The 17,233-nt window shown below is 38.7% G+C and overlaps 1 protein-coding gene across 1 annotated transcript in view; it reads right to left on the reverse strand.

The window, feature by feature from the left end:
• Window positions 1-1,690: 1,690 nt before the first annotated feature.
• Window positions 1,691-17,233, reverse strand: part of RMDN2 (regulator of microtubule dynamics 2) — a 48,799-nt gene continuing 33,256 nt past the window's right edge. The window contains exons 8-11 of the mRNA XM_040611857.1: window positions 14,737-14,835; window positions 12,926-12,979; window positions 12,756-12,836; window positions 1,691-2,395 (exon numbers count right to left, since the gene is read on the reverse strand). Of these exons, the coding sequence (XP_040467791.1) occupies window positions 2,342-2,395; window positions 12,756-12,836; window positions 12,926-12,979; window positions 14,737-14,835 (288 nt within the window). The 3' untranslated portion in view covers window positions 1,691-2,341. The remainder of the gene's footprint in view (window positions 2,396-12,755; window positions 12,837-12,925; window positions 12,980-14,736; window positions 14,836-17,233) is intronic.

A 17,233-nucleotide genomic window follows, 5' to 3' on the forward strand; every position in this document is an offset into this window, starting at 1 on the left:
TGGGGAATGTTTATTTATTCAGACTAGTATAAAAATTGCTTTTCCACAAAAACATGACATTATTGCCCAGTGATTACCTTGCCCCTCACTGGAATCTGCATGTCCTTTTCCAGAGAATTGCCACAACCAGCCATGTCCCCTCCATCCTCTGTTAATTACTTGAATTCAACACTTTCTGTTTGCCCTTAATGAAGCAAATCCTATTTATGCCACCTAAATTCAGCATTTAAGTTAAATAACCTCTTATTCTAACAGATTCCTTCAACACAATTTCAGACTTTATCAGCAATAATTGCTTGAAAATTAAATATTTATTACATAATCCAACCTATTTTATAAAGTGTATCAATGAACATAAAATTGATTTAAGTAAAGGCCTCCTTATTACATCCTCCTAGGTGATAGTGAAATGCCAAGAACAACCCAAAGTACAAATCATTCTCATAGATAATTTAAACTATGCTTCCTACATTGGCTATGGAAATGTCAAAAGCAAACTCTACCAAAAGCCCTTACCAAAATCAAGATGCGACACCTTTGCAGCTTCTCTGTTCACAAGTCAGTTATTCTGTCACTGAAGGAATTCTTTGGTAGGATTTATGTCATATGGCATTTCTCCTTTTCTCTGAAATTGCGTATGAAAAAAAGCAAAGTCTGGAATTGAAAAAGAGGTAAGGGAACTATTTTTCCTCAGAATGAACTTTAAAAACAACTAAAATGCATATTTCAATTTGTAAAGATCTTCAGGCTAATGAAAACCATCAAGATAACAGTGAGAACTCAGAACCAGTTCTGAACTCTCAGATTTTGTTCAGTGATCTCTCACAGTAACGGTTGCATGTCTGAAAAGTTATTTTTAAAGAAAATGTTTGAAAAAATGGACAGCCCCACTTTCTGAAATCTCTGTACTTTATGAGTCATGGAGTCAGGTTAAATTCAAATGCAACTCTAAACATTTGTCTTCTTCCAGTCTACTGCACCTATTACCTTCTGTTGTTAGTAGTTACAGATCACTCTTACTATGACATACTTCAGTTGTATGTGTATACACTCCTTCACATCTGCCCAATTTTTAGATCTTTGTTGCAGCGACTTCAGTTCTTACTTGCTAATTTCAGTGCTCCCCATCTGTCTAAAATGCTAGTTCCATATATAGGTGTCATGACTCGTCCTTGTCTTAGCCATAAACTGGTCCATGTTATCTTACGCATCAAACAGGTCAAGGGAATGTACAGTTGCCCTTATCCAATTGTATTTCCTTTAACAGAAATGCTTACTTCTTCCAGATACACTCCCTGCATCTAGACTAAGACCCTGAATTAAAAGCCAATGACAACTGGAAAACTAGCCTTTATTCTTCTACAGACTTTGGTGAATTCTGGATCGGTCCACTGGTGAACAAAATCCTTTCCTTACCTGTTCCACTTTATTGGAAACTTTGCTGTCCTACACACTCAGATAGAAGTAGTAGGTATCTAATTAGCTTATTTTTATGTACAGGTTATGTTATAGAGATGATATAAAACGTTAGTGACGATCAAATGCTGGACTAGGTTCTCTGAAGACACACTGATGCTACCATGCTAGGCAACTGTTTGAAGAGAAAGAGCTAGGATTCACAAACTTGTGGACATCCTGTAACAAATCCATTAGACATCACAGCTGTAATAGATTAATCTAAACCACTGGATTTCATTGGTCTGATTTTTAATATTGTACTTGATGTTACAAATAAAATATAACTTTAATATTTAATTTGTAAAGTTTTCACATTTCCATGTAAACCCAAAAGGTTTAAAGTAAAAAGAACTCTGCAGAGGCAACAGCTTTTTCTTTAACAAGATACTAATTTTATAAGAGTAGAGAAATGTGTAAACATAAACATTCATGATTTTCTTCTGTACAGATCTGTGCAAATTAGTTGATACAAATATAATTTACTATAGAAACATCTGTTTGTTTGTTTTTGCTACACACGATTCTATGCTGGCATCACATACTAGTCGATCAATCTTTCAAAGAGTGAGATTTAAGCATTTTGCATTCTAATACTCAGTATGTCCATTGCCAGCAGTGGACTTCATGTTCAGAGAATCAGACTCACAGTGTCAGCAATCTAAAATTAAACTTCAGTACAAGATTATAAATAATCAAAAATTAATTCATCATTTTCATATCACAATTGCCAGATGCTTAAAGGCCACGATCCAAGCCAACCAAAATCAATGACAGTTTTCCCATTGACTTAGCTGGAATTCAGTCGCAGTTCCCAGTCACTACAGATGTCTCATTTTAGTTTTGCAATTTTATAACAGCATGAAGAGTTAAAAAGTGCGACGTGTCACAGCTTCAGTGTGAGAAGTAAAGCCTCTAAGTCTTTCTGGGCCTCTTTATCCTGAAAGAAACAGACAATCGTGTATCAACTTCGATAGGATAAATCCCTTCTATTTGCCTACATGCCTACCCACATTTCTTTACTAACAACAGACACAACACACAACTGCAACGGCCACAGAATGTAAAGACTGCATAGTAAGTTAATTCATCAGTGAATGCAAACAAAGTTTGAAGTGAAAACAAGAGCCAGATGGCAGCGCTCTCTTTACAGCTCTGTTAAAGCACTTAAAATGTTAGCCACAAACAGCTTTCTCAACAGACCAGCAAGCCTTTTCAGCTTAGGCTGTAACTTCTGTTGGTGTACTTTGCAGAAAGTACTGCCTTGCCTTGTATCTTTACGCAATCTTGCAACCCGACTGCATGCAGTTTTCCCTCAAGATATTTCTGTGGTGCTTGCTAATGACTTATTATGCAGTTAACAAGAAAACACTGGGAAATGTAATTAATGACATAGGTTAGACTGTGGTTTCAGTGCATACAGCCATACCTACCTGTAATAACCACCATGGACTGACTACATACACCCTTGGTATCTTCCACACTGGTGTTGGTGGGCTCTGCCTATGCTACTGGGCTCATAGCAGAGTGGAGCCAACGGGGGGACAAGAGGCAAGTAATCTGCTATGCCCAGAGCCAACGCTATATTATACCTCCTAGGACAGAAGGGAAAGGCTCCTTTTAGGATGATGTTTAAGTGCACAGTTTGCACGGGGCTTTAAACTAAACTCATCCCACAGGCTCTTTCACAGGTAACCAGTGACATATGTTTTGGCTGTTCCATATATAATCTGTTTGGAAAGGGGCACATGCATATGAACGTGTAACCGCAGTACAAAACCTCCATTATTCTACTTATTTTTGAAATGTCTCCTGGATATAATCCATTTGCCACTGCAAAACTTCCAGCTTGTGACATGCACCTTGGTTTAAAACCACATTTCTAAAAAGTCAGCACCTCATACCTGCAGGCTGGTGAGGGTCCAAACACCCAGTACATGCACCCACGTGTACTTTACAGTGCAAGTGAAAAGCACTTGCACATCACAAATTTTGTGCAAGTACTTCTAATGACAGAGACCAGAATTCCTTTCCCAGATAATGCCATAGGCAATTCTGAAAGCAAATACTATAGACAGACAGTGAAGTAATCACTGAATTTCAGGATCACTTCATTATCCGATCAACCAAAGAGCTGGAACAAAATACAGGACATTTTAAAATACATTTTACGGGTGAAGAAATTCCTGCTTCTCTTTATTTTGGTTAGTTGTCTATAATGTCATGGAGGAATAGAGAAGAATATTGAGATGATAGAAACCATATGCCAGACACGTCAAAATACATTATATTATTGGTCTGGATTAAGGCATTAATACATTAGCTGGACACTTCTCTTGGAGTCGCTGCCTTGCTCCCACTGGCAACAATAGGCTAAACTATCTGCCTAATCATTTATCAGAGGCCTTAAAAGGCACACACAGCAAAGCCAGTAAGCTCTTGCCAAAATACTCTAACAGAAGGAAATGTCACACTGAATTCAGCACCCCTTACTACCCGCTCACTACAGGCTGCCTGGAGCACCAGCCTGTGGCTTTCAACAAGAATTGGAAAACTCAAAATTTGTATCAATATGTTGATTAATTCAGGGAAAATACACTTTTCTGTACTGACTGCGGTCATCTTGTGAAAATGACTGTAAAGTCCATTAAACAAAAAAGTAAAAAGCCAGATATTGTCCCATGGTATGAAGAAAACGAAAAAGGTTTCATTGGATCTGGTCCTAGTCTTCACACTTTTCCAAGCCGAAAATGATAAAGATGCAGGTTTTCTCATACCTGAACAGTGTTCAGCATTTCATGGGTTGATGGGATTCTTTACTCACTTCTCAGGATACAGCATTTAAAAAATATATCTCTAAACAATTTTGTATAATTGTCTCTCTCCTTAGAAGCAAAGGATTATATTGGGCAATAAGCTTTAATGAGTTGCAAAGGTCCCAGACATATTGGGCAATCTTCCCTGAATCTTCCTCCGGGCTTAAGAAAAAGAATGAAATAAACCCATGACTGTTCTAAGAACTAGGTGGAGAAGAAACTGCAAATGTACAAAGAGTCCTACCTCTAGGTTGCCAGTTCTAAACAAGACTACATCAGTAAAAGTTGCAAATTACTTAACGGGCTATGTTAATTCAGCCAGTGGCTTCCAGTCAATAGTAAGAGCTCAGATGGCAAAAGCACTGAAAAAAAATCAGTAATGGCATTAAAAACAAAGCTGGGAATGGTGAGTGAAGGGAACTATTACATCACCTTTGGACAGAGTCCTTCCAGACCCAAGTGTGTGACACTAAAAGGAGAGAGAAGCCACAGCTCTGTTCAGTGTACCAGTCTCCAGTTTTAAGGGTGAAAACTTCATTAATACCCAAAGCTTGACTGTTAGTAGGAAGACAAAGCCATAAATCTTGTATTTGGCCAACTCTCTTCCTCATTGATTTTAGGGCCCGTGGCTTTCTCAAAATGAACAATAAGGTTGGCTTTTGGGGTTTTTGGTGTTTGTTTTTTTTTAAAGGCAGGAAGGCTTTGATCTTCCTTTAGAGCACAGCAGGGAAAGGAAGAGGTGCAAGCTGTAGGAGGAATGCAATATATTTATGTCAGTCCCATTTGTTCACCCTGAGGCTTAGTTCAGCACTGACTGAAAACAGCCATTTTCAACCTTGATTTTCTACTGTCAAGGCTTACTTATTAAACTTATTAAACACTTCTCATATCGTTTTCAGAGTTGAATACGAGTTCAAAATGTTCTGCAAAGTGCTACACAAAAGCTATTCAAATTACAGGATGAGTGACTGTATTTTCCCCTCTTCCTATTTAGTTGCTTTTCTTTTATGTTTCATCATCCACAGGGGATATGCACAGGAAAAAAAGACCTGGGAGGCCAGGGACTGAACAAGGGAAGAGAGGGAGTTGAACACAAGAGCGGAAGAGAGAGCTGGTGGGAAAAAAGGAATGTTGGCTTAACTGGAGATAGCCCACATTTTGACAGTTAATTTCTGCTGAAAAAAAATACTGATAAATATATATACACACAGACATACACATATAAATGTGCATGTAAAAATTAAACTGCCATTAAAGCAGAGACTGGAAGATAATGATTTTACCTTCCATTTCTGCTAATTGTTTCCTTATGCCCTAAAAACACCCAACCCGGCACTGCACATGTGTGCACTTGTTGACAAAGCCCCAGCTGTCAACAGAGAATGATACACCCCCATGACCACAACCAAAACGGTTACACCAGCCAACTATAACATGATTGTGTGCAACCACTGCCAAATCCCAAGCTGACATGCATCCTGTAGGGTTTCGCTGCAGTCAGAGGGGCTGCCTGGTACATTAAAAGAGCTGGGCTGCAAGGGTGGTCCAAAGCCGTACTCTGATACGCCGTAACGGCAATGAGGTGCTCAGAGCCACTCCTGCTTTTGGGTACAGTTGTATCATTCCTTCACAGCTGCAGGAGAAATCCTGGACTGTAACAGAAGAGACTTCCAAACATGCACAAGGATCATTAAATAAAGAGTAATAGCTCTTGTGCACAATATAAATCATATGAAGCTATATGCTATCCCTTCTCAGTTTCATGGTAGATTGTCACAGATGGTGTGACTGTAGTAGGCATTAATTTGCATACAATTGCATAATACTGTTTTTCCCCTTAGATATTCCAATAAACCAATGCAATCATCCACTTGCAACCTTCTGTATGACTGCTGTATGTCACAAGTTTTGGGATCAAGGCAGGCACAGCTTTAAAATACGTAGCTGACAATAATTCCACATTTTCTGATTATACTTCTAGCAGAGGGACAAACACTCTTTCACACCCATAAGACTGTGAATAATAGTTCGGCTAGTTCGAGGACTCCAGTTGAAAACTTACAAAATCACAGAATTCAGTTTAGAATAAGTAATAGTCACGTAACCTTTTTATCCACTAGTTCTTTTCTAAGACCTTAAAAGACAGTTCCACCTGTAATCTGGTTTCCTTTTACCATTGTACACAATGTGGAGCTTTGGTGTTTAAGACATTCCCCTTCTGTCCAGCTGCTGGCCCCACCACGATGGGACCTACAGCCCTTCCTTCCGTGCAGTCATCACTGAAACAGCTTGAACATGAGCAAGCCCAGTTACAGCCCCTACAGAAAGATGCCTGTTGAGGCTTTCCTTCACCCTGTATACTGACTCTGAGACAATATATTTCAAACTCCTGGAAGCCTGACTTTCCACGGCTACTCTACAAAAGTAAGAAACCAGTTGCGAACCTCTTCATCCTGCACTGCACCACCACCTCCCTGAATCCTGCTCCCAGTGTGCCCCTGCACCGCCAGCACACCCGCCGAGGAGACACGCTCCACGTGTTGAGGAATCATGGGTTGATCAGCCTTGCTGCACTAAGAACCGTGCTGAAACCTTTGATAAGAGGTTGAAATGAATACTTCATATAAACTAGTCAATAATAAGCTCATTACTTATCAGGATAGACTTTATCCTTATGTACAGAACTAAAAAAAATATCTTCATCATTTCTTGGAATCGTTTTTAGAGGGGGAGAAAGAATAAGCAGACAATGCAAACAAACCTTTTGGCAAGAACTTCAAAAACCATGCAGACAGCAAATCGGTCTGATCACTAAGAGAAAAATACACTGTATTCTCTGAAGTGCAAAATATTTTAAAATATAGGAGGTCTTGAATTCTTTTAGCAGCTCATTTACAAATGTCTCATTTTTAGCAGCATTTTACAGTTTGAAATCTGATCTCTTTAATGAGTTCTAAAAAGGCTCATTCACCGAGCTTGAAGCACTCATATTCGGTGTAAGCAAAATCACTAATTAAGGAATAGTTTTTAAAAGTATATTCAAAAGATACTCTTATTTTGGGTTGGTGGTAGCTATTAGGAAATTCTTGTTCAACTCCACAAACAGTATTAGCCCGAAAACAATAGACTAGAATTCAAAATGAACACAAATCTGGATGCTTCCATTATTTTGTCATTGAAACACCATGGACTTTTGCTTGGCATTTGGAGAACAAACGTGCATAAAATCTAAATGAACGAATATTCTCTGAAAACAATGACATTTTGTATTGAGCTGCTGATGTTGAGAGAAGAAAACATTCTGTTTGATGAGAAAACAAAAACCTTTTTTATAAGGTTAACCCAAATTATTCACATAATTTCAATGGCAAGTTTTTTCACAAACAAGTCACAATTTGTACTCTTCACTTTAAAAGCAAAAGGAAATTGCTTTTTCTTCTCAAATTCTTACTTAGAAGGATAGATTACCACAGCAGCTTCAAATGAGATCTGATGGAAACATCACAGCAAGGTCTGCTACATGCGACCAATTTATGGTGGCTGGAATAGGCATTTCTTGGAAAATCTGTTGTGGAAAGTTCAAAATATACAAATGGTCTGTTTTAACAGGAAAAACTGATGGGTGCTAAAGTTTATATTCCGCCCTCTCTTCCATCTCTCTGTAACTCCCACTCTTTTCCTTACAGACAATATTTAAAAAGTAAATTAATGACCAGGGAGATCAATTATGGTGATGTAAAAAAATATAAGAAAATCTTATGAGTGTGATTTCTCCTCAGCAACTGCATTCTTGTGTAAACATACAGCCATTACTACATTTACCTCCTTCTCCACATGGGCTTTTCTAGAGTTTCAAATGTTGCTGAGGCTGAAAGCAGAGTCTTTAACGATCTCTGCCTCCTGCCATTCCATACCTGTAACAAGCAAATGCCGTCAATTTCTGTAATAACTAATATCTCTCTCACTTGATTTCAGCTCTGAATTGCCTTCATTTGTAATTCCTGGGAGTGTTTTTGAAATTAATATTATTCTTTTAAAATCACCAGTAATTTTGTAAAATACATTCTCAGCTTCAGGGAAGTTTTTATCTGCATTTCAAGTAAGACTTCCAGCAACTTTCAGTGCAAATAGATCTGCTTTGCGTTCTTCCTGCTTTGCTGTCTTTGGTTTTTCTTCAACTACATTTTTTGTAATGTCACTGCTGCTTTTTAGATTCATTTTCCAAAAAAAGTCACAGAGACCAGAAGCTTGAAATTTTAATCTCCTTCTCTGCTAGGCTGTTAATCCCTTATGGTGAGCTTACTGGTCCTACAAGCGTGGAGTTCACTCTCATGCCCATGCTCATCTCCAGATACAAGAAGAAATAATTTCTTTACTATTACATTTTATAATCCTACATCAAGACTTTAATTTTCTACAAGTTCCAGCCTTGAAAATATCCAACAATCTCTGTTATAAACAAGAAATTAGTGTCTTATTCCCCTTACATGCAAAGTGGTATGTGTTTAATCAAGCACACACACACACACACGTTTTGGAGGTTTTTTTTATATGCAAGACAAATGCTTGTGTTTTCAAATTCAAATTACATTTTTCTCCTCAAATTTAAAGAAGTCATTTGTTTCCATCACAGTAGTCCACCACATCTGGTTTCGACAGCCCTTCATGTAGCCACACTCAACAAGGCTTTGAGCACACTACAAAGTAATAAGTCTCAGTAAGGGTAATACAACATCTACTAGATAAACAGAGCAGCTGTTACACACTTTACAGTAACTCACAGCAGCCCTGAACATTAGGATCTCTTTTACTGAAGGGGTGAATGTTTCCCAGGACCCTGAGGTTATCCACCTGGACGGCCACCAGAGAAAAGCAGAACAATTTAATGTCTCATGCACCTCCAGCAGTGAAGTACCAACTCTACAGTATGACAGTATTTATGGCCAAGGAAGGACCATATAATTCATTGAAGGTTTTTGTTTAGAGGATAAAGGGGAAGGTCTCTAAAGTAGTACCGTAACATCAGTTTTGGTTTCGGATGTAATTTGCACCAAATCTCCTGCATTTCCTTTCAAAATAAAAAAATGCATAGACCGATCAGTTAAAAACATGCCAAACTGTTTTTAAAAACTGGTATCAGGACTTACAGGAGTTGTTCCATTAGAACTTGTCTCTTCTTTTATGATTTCTTTGGTATCTTTTTTTAGGTTCATAATAGGGTTGAACCTGGCCATCTGATTTTTATTTTTTTTTCTTTAACTAGAATTATCTCTGTTTGGAAGCCTCTCTACCCCTTCAATTAAAAGCATATTCTGTGAGTGATAGAACAGAGGCACAGAAGGGCTATTTGGATGCGATACAATATTCAAGACAAAAATCATCTCCCTTAACTTGAAATGTGACACGAAATGAATTCTAGACAAAGTGTCAAAGAAGTGCCCTGAGTTAGACAAGCTGAGATTTTGACCTGAGGATTAAAATAAGCTATTGGCTATTTTACTGATGCCGAGCACCTCTGGTTCCCCCTGAAGTCACTGGAAACTGTGGATGTGCAGCAGTAAGAAAACCTAAACCATTGTCTACTATTATTTTTCATACTTATGCTGCAGGATAATTTGTATCGTGAAATACTATACATTTCCTCAGTGTGGCACCTTTCCAGCAGCTCTCTCTCTCAGTCTGGGCCTGATTTTATGCCTTTATATATATACTTGTTTCTCAGTGGGAGCCAATGTTTAAAAACAATAAAGGAATTCCCCTGCCTGAAGAAAGAGAGAAAATTCACATGAGAAACTATGATTACACTTGGGAATGATGGGTTTCACATGACTGTGACAACATACCACGCTTCTGACAACCTCGAGACCCTGTGCTGTGGCAAACTGAAAGAAATCCTCAGACTGCTGCTGTCCTGCGTTTTCTTTTTCAGACCATGAACCCCACCTTTTACAGCACTGTCGTCAATTCAGGCACTTTATCAGCATCCCTTTATTACTGTCTCTTTTGTCTTACTCCAGTCTTTTCCCTCTCTTAAACCAACCTGACTAAATGTTATTTCTCCAAGACCTGAACCACTTCAGTTTCAACACGTTTCCCCCCCAAATCCGTCACAGTCTTTCTCTAACACAATAACCAAAACAACATGTAATATTCCAATTCAGACGGGACTTGAGGTAACAGTTAGCATCAGCACAGTTTGTGTTCCAGATCTCCATTTTATAGTAATTCCTTTCAGCATGCACTTGGTTTTACCTTGTGCTGACTGCCTTTTTTTTTTTTTTTTTTAATTGAATTACACACTCTTGCTCCAATGCCATACTTTCCTGGACTTTTTTTTCTAAACTTAACTCAAAACACATCACAAGTAAACAAGACAAAGCAGAAAAATCTGTGATATCTATAGAATTAGTCAAAACAGAAGAGGACAAATCATCTGTCCTTTTCAGAGGGACAGAGGATTTTTGGGGCCCATTTGCTGCTCTTTGTTCTGCTCACATACCAGTGTCATTCTTTTCTCATCTCCACTCTGCTTGCCAGAATACACCCACCCACCCACCCCTCAAACTGCTCCTGAATTCCTGCTCTCACCTCAGAGTTCCCCCTCCTCCTCAGGTCTGCCCGTACTTCAGAAATGTGATGGGGCATTCCTTTTACCACGGACTAAGCCCCTCCAGGTGGCCCAGGATGCACTGAACTCCAGCTCACGTTTAGGCTGATGACACAGGACTTCAGAGGCAAGATTCACCACTCATTAACTGCACAATCTAGCAGCTGGGTGTCTCAGGTACACATCTTGCACATACCTTCACATCCAGTCTCTGCCATCATGGGACAGAGAGGCAGGATGGGGCACCTGATGTGCCTCTCTCTCTCCTCTGAGTGCAGGGGGAGCCTCAGCTACTACCTTTGGCCACAAAATCTTCTGCAGCTATTGTTACGAAAGATGAATCCCAATCTACGCCACCTCTATACTTTTTCAAGGAGTCTTTATGAATATGTTGAATGACTTCCAGTTTACTAAACACAGGCAGTCTTCTGCCCGCCAGAAGTTTCTGCGATATATGTTTGTTTGCAATTTTCCAGTTCATTGCAAGATCACCTGGCCTGTAGCAAGTTGAATACAGGAAAAACTAAAAATTCACCAGCACAGTCAGTACTGATATATATAAAACAGGCTGAGTTCAAGCAATTTCAGTTGTATGCTCCCTCCCTTACGCCATTGGTCCTACTTCCATGCAAAGATGTAAGGTACCGAATAATGGATAATTTACAGCAGTCTTTCCTATGTTCTGTAATAGGCAAGCTGAAGGTACATTTCAACAGGAAGCAAAGAATGAAGCAGAGTCAAGAGATTATTAATGTCATATCTGTATCAATACATATTTAAAGAAAGACTGAACTTAAGCAACGATTGCTTAATTTAGGATTGGTACATACTATAACTTGGGCCAAAAATAGAGGCCACCCAGGAGCAGCTGCTGGTGAGGCATGCAGTGGTCTTTCTTCCCAGCAGGAACACTTGACATAAATGCTGTATGTGGAGCACTAACATGTTTATTGTCAATCAAGTTACAGAGCTATTTAATGGTCTTTTTCCTGAACTTCAAAGAATTAAATGGGATAAGGCCAATTCGTCTCGGGAATCACCCCTCTCTCGCTACCACATCTGCTGTGCTCAAAGAGGGTCCCTTAGGCTGACAAAGCTCAGGTTTGAACTTGTCACGCTCTAGGATGGTAAGACATTTCCAGTCGTAGGTCGGTAATTATGGAGCTTGCTTCTACATGAGATCAGAGTGAATCTTCTTGCCATGACTTGGTTTATATTTGAGAAATTAAATCACTTAAAATCTCTCAAGTATCTGTAGAAATTTTGCGTCCACATTCTAAAAATACTCTAAAGGGCATAACAAAGAATCTAATAATCTCTTAGAATAAAATAAACTATGTTCCAGCAGATGTAACTGGAAGAATTGTGCCTCCTTAACTGCACTGTGGTTGAAGACAAAGGCAATCTTGAATAACTCATCTACCTCTGCTATAGCTAACGCACTGCACTGGGGATCTTGACAAGAATCACAAACCCGAGGCTTTCCGGAGCAGCAATACAGACTGTGGGACAAAAATTCAGAATACTTTCAACTGAGAAAAATAGGTCTGGGGCAAAATTTCAGCACAGCTAGAGTGACACACTCAACTGCTTATGTTTAAGATAGTCTAATGAAACGGGTGGAATTACAAAGAGTGTGATTCAATTTCTGACAGCCTCTGACACAGACAAGTCCCTGACAGTTCCCCAAACAAAGATATTTTTTTTTAAAGCTGTTGATACAGACAACTGTAATGAGCCAACCTAGAGTGGAGGAAAAAGGAAGGTTCTGTGTTCAGAGGAAAAAGCAAAACATTATGTTATTACTGACAGTGCAACAATGGGTGCCAAGAGAAGACAGTGTCACAAGAGAACAAGTTATCACTCTCGATACCCACCTCATTACTAACTGAGAGAATTGACAGCGCAGAGTCACAGTACTTCAGTGCATTATTTCTCTGGCCAAGATCTTTATAGCACTGAGAAGAAAAAACATTTTGTTTCCAATCAGACCACTGTAAGAATACCAGAGTCTACAAATCATTATTTTTAAAAAGAACTTGGTTACCTTTGCCAAATACACATAATTGCATTTGGAATATCCTGGATGCATTTCTTCAGCCTAAGTAATAAAAAAAAACAGGAAAGAAAATAGACATAAAACTTGTGTGATGAGATTTATGTGGTCTGCATAACATTTTTAGCAATGCACTAAGCTTCCTCAAATATCAGACTGAATCATCCCTACCGTGTGCACCGCAGTCTGCTTAGCACTTCAAAACAAATGCAAGAAAAAAAGAACATCCAAAACTCAAACCCTAAACCTGGCACATAAGGTGCTGATATTGAACAGGTAAAAATGTTTGCTACTGCTTGCTCTCCCCTCTCCCTAAGTGCTTTTTAAAGATACCAGATCATTCTACAGAGTACCTATTGGATTAATTCACTTACACAGTGGGCTGGAAGACACTGTTCTCTCTAGATTATTAATATTTATTTCCTCATCATAAAAATAAACAAGCAAGCAACCAACCACTCACACTTTGTGTAATTTGTAATGAACTATATTCATCAACTTTGTAATTATTTTTCTTTCGCAGACCCAATTCTGTGTTCACCTTTCTTTTCATATTACCATCCCCTGAAAAGTTCAGGTCATTAAAAAAGTTCAGGATTGTCTTCCTCTTAAAAGATATCAAGGATGTAGAAGCTTGAAAGATGAGTAAAAATGTTTACCAATTAGCTACTAACCAAGAAGCGGCTTTAATCAACAAACAGCTTTTGGGAGAGAAAAATAACATCAGTGAAATTTATAGTAGCTGTAATCCTTAGAACAAAACAATGCTGCTTTTACCACAACTGTGTATTATCAAACAACTGAAAAAGAAACCCAAACAGTTGCCTTTTAGACAGTAATTTAATTTTTGCTGCAGAAGATGACCTAAAACCACAGTCACTCTTCAGCTCACCACAAAATGCCCTGAAGCTAAAGTGAACATTTCAAATTGTTTCTACCACCTTTGGAGTTTGACCTTAAAGATAAAAATCTCTTAAACTGGGAAAATGGCAACATATTGTATTGTCCAAAATTCAGGAGATCATTCCATCTTTAAGCAGATTAAGAACAAAGAAAACAAGCACTTCTGATAGTGAAGAAAATATGCTTGTCCAATTCCTTTGAGAAATTGTCTGAAAGTAATTGCAATGACAGAAGTTTATGCTTTGAATTCAGTCAAGTGAAAAACTTGTATTTTTCAGCTCCAGAAGTAGAAATGATTCATATGAAAGACACTGAAAGACAGGTTTATTAAAAAACCTGTGCATTCAAGTAGAATGCCCAGGAACATGGACCTATATGACAGAGCTTTCTTTTCCACTTCACTACGAAGATAATTTCATCTCCACAAACAAGAAAGGTTTCTATTGAAATGCAACTAAAAGAGCTTCAGATCAGAAAAAGAGAAGTGTCACAATGTCAAAGTTTTCCTTGCCTTGCCTTCCTTGTTAACCTTCTTGCAGAAAAGGGCAAATCATCGGTTACTGCTATGGTTAATTTGTTTCAATGACATAAGTAACTTATCTATATCCATCTCACATTAAATCCAATAACTATTAACCATGTCAAGTCATTGCAGAATTCCCTAAAACTAAAGAAAGAGAAGAAAGGTGCTACCCACTCATCTCCAAACTAATTTCAAAATAGAAAAGAGAAAGTCTTTCAGTAGAGAGTTCTGTGGTATGTAAGAGCACCCTGGATTTATAGCTACTGATCTGTTGAGCAGACATCTTGACAACAGTATATGTAGCATATATATATATATATGTGACATATAGCAGCTGGTAAACAGTCACACAGGGAAACCCTTGGCTAGGACTTACCTTAAGGAAATTCTGCAATGCTTCTTCTACTGTTGAAGTTGGTGGAGTCCCAAAGAGAGCAGTAGCTACTTTCTTTTCAATCCAAGACAACTGAGCTACCTATAATGATAATGAAATAATAAAAAAATCAAAAGTCTTTAGGGTTGCTTCTCGGTTTTGGAGTAAATACTGCCCTGTGCCACTGTACTAATACAACTTATTTTGCAAAAGAACGTTTTATACTCTCAATTTGCCAGCTCAAAGCACAGCCTTTTAGATTTTAGATTCTCTTAACAGGTATTGTACAGATTAAGAAACACATGATAAAACACAACATCACTGATATGAGATTATTCCAATGTACAAAGCTTAAAGTACAGTTTAGGTTTCATAAGACCTCGGCATATTTTAAAACCTACAGCTATAAACAGTGCTTTAAAACTTTAAAAGGTTTTCATGAGACATACAGCTTAGCATGATAGTTCATGTACTTGACTACTTTTCAGTGTTATGAAAAGCTGTTGCTACAGTCAAAATGTGAGTGCTTTTGGCGCTTGCAAACAAGTTCCTTTGTCACATGAAAGCTGGCAACAACCACTGTTCAGAAATAGGCTTCAATTTTTCCTCTGAAAATCTGACAAGTAGGACTTGCCAAAGACCTTCCCTTTCAGGAAGATGGGCTGCTATAAAAGGACTTCAGGGAACTGTCACATGGCCACACAACGTACGTGACTTCCTCCCTGACATATACTGACAGAAACTGCTCTGGTTACTGCCGTAAGGTACTCGGCTCCATCACCTAACCTGGCAGAATACACCTCACATCTCTAACGAAGGATGGAGCTGCTAAGAAATGCGATGGCAGACTGGAGCCTGTTTAAATGGAGAAGTGAAGCCACCCTCCTTCAGACACATCTACTACATCCATAAAGAAAAGTCAGGACTTTATTCCTTCACATCGGTATTTAAACCACAGCACCGATGGCTCCTGTCACAGAGTACAGATGAGTTTATAAATGCTAAACCCCAAGGTTCTATGGTTTCCTAGAAATTTCTGGCCTGGTCTATGCAGAGGCAACACAGAGAAAGGATATACACAGGCAAAGAAAGAGAACCTCTCACTGGAGACCTGGAGGTGAAATGTAAGTCACACAGGGACATCTCTTTTTCAGAGGGAGCCGCAATTCAAAGAACAGAGTTGAGCCTTGAATTCAAGTCTGTCCTACTGCTGTAAAAATTAAAATGGTTTTGGATAGCTGTAGATTATTCCTGCTTCACTCCCTGGCTTCTCAATCTCTTCAGGGCTGTTGCTGCTTCCCCCGCCCTCTCCAGCTAAGTCCAGCAATTATCCAGTAGATGTCAGTTAATCATGGTAAAATATAAAAATCCATCCACCCATAACTACCCACAGTCATCAACCAGAATGCTTCTCTCTTGAACAGACATCAAGCTCTACGTATTTCTTGCTGCAAACTGCCCTAAAAATACCATTGCAAAGAGTACAAATACAGGCCAGCACGCAACAGGAAAACACACAGAACCATGTTTTCCATCTGGCCCCAATTACTCTAGCTACATAAGAGCAACACTGCTTGGAGACAGAAGGCATCCTCATCCAGTCCTGCTGGTTGTTCGGCAGGGTCCAATGCCTTATTTGTTAAATGCCGTCACTAAGTCTTTCACACAAAACCACTAAAAATTATATTCCAGAGAGAAACAATATTAAGAAAAAAAAAAAGCTTTTTTCCACCCTCTTTCTTTCACTTATCCCACTCTTGAAGTGTCTTCTAAGGGAATTAAGTGTTTTTTACAAAAGCTCTCCAGCAATCCCGGAGTTCTTCTTCATTGAAGCAACAGGATGTTTCCCCACTCCGCACTGCAGTGCTTTCACACTCTGTACCACACTGCAGCATGCTGGTTAAACCTTCACATTGTAGCGATGTATATAATTCCCTCACACATTTCATTTCCTTAGCTGCTCTATAGTTTCTGAGATATATTCTGTGAGAGATATTGAAAGAATTTTCGCAAAAGTATTGTTCACACCAATCCACTCCTGCAGCATTCTCCATTCTTGGAAGAAGAAGGGGTTTTCTCTATTTCGAGGTCCATCATATAGACATAGAGGTAGCTTACAGGGGGGCAGAAATAAAGGGAATGTAAGGAATGTATATGCTTACACTGTTTTCTGCAAGACCACACAACACCCTGGAGATACACGTACACTTCACAGATAAAATTACCACACACGTGTCTCCTGTTATGCAACAGCGAGGAAACAAAATTGCAGTTTTTCCATGTGGAGTTATAATTACCCATTGAAAACACAACTTCTTCCTGGCAGTTGTTTTGTTTTCTTACAAGATTTAATCAGAACTGATTTACTGAGGTTTTAGTCTTTATTTTGCCTGGCTTGGGTGCTGCTTTGCACTATTCAAACTTTAAAAAGCCCAAACATATAGGCACTTGGCCATTTTTACATTACAAATCCCACCAACCTAAAACAATGTTTGAAAGC

Source organism: Falco naumanni, chromosome 12 (genome assembly GCF_017639655.2).
Source record: "Falco naumanni isolate bFalNau1 chromosome 12, bFalNau1.pat, whole genome shotgun sequence".
Classification (NCBI taxonomy): Eukaryota; Metazoa; Chordata; class Aves; order Falconiformes; family Falconidae; genus Falco; species Falco naumanni.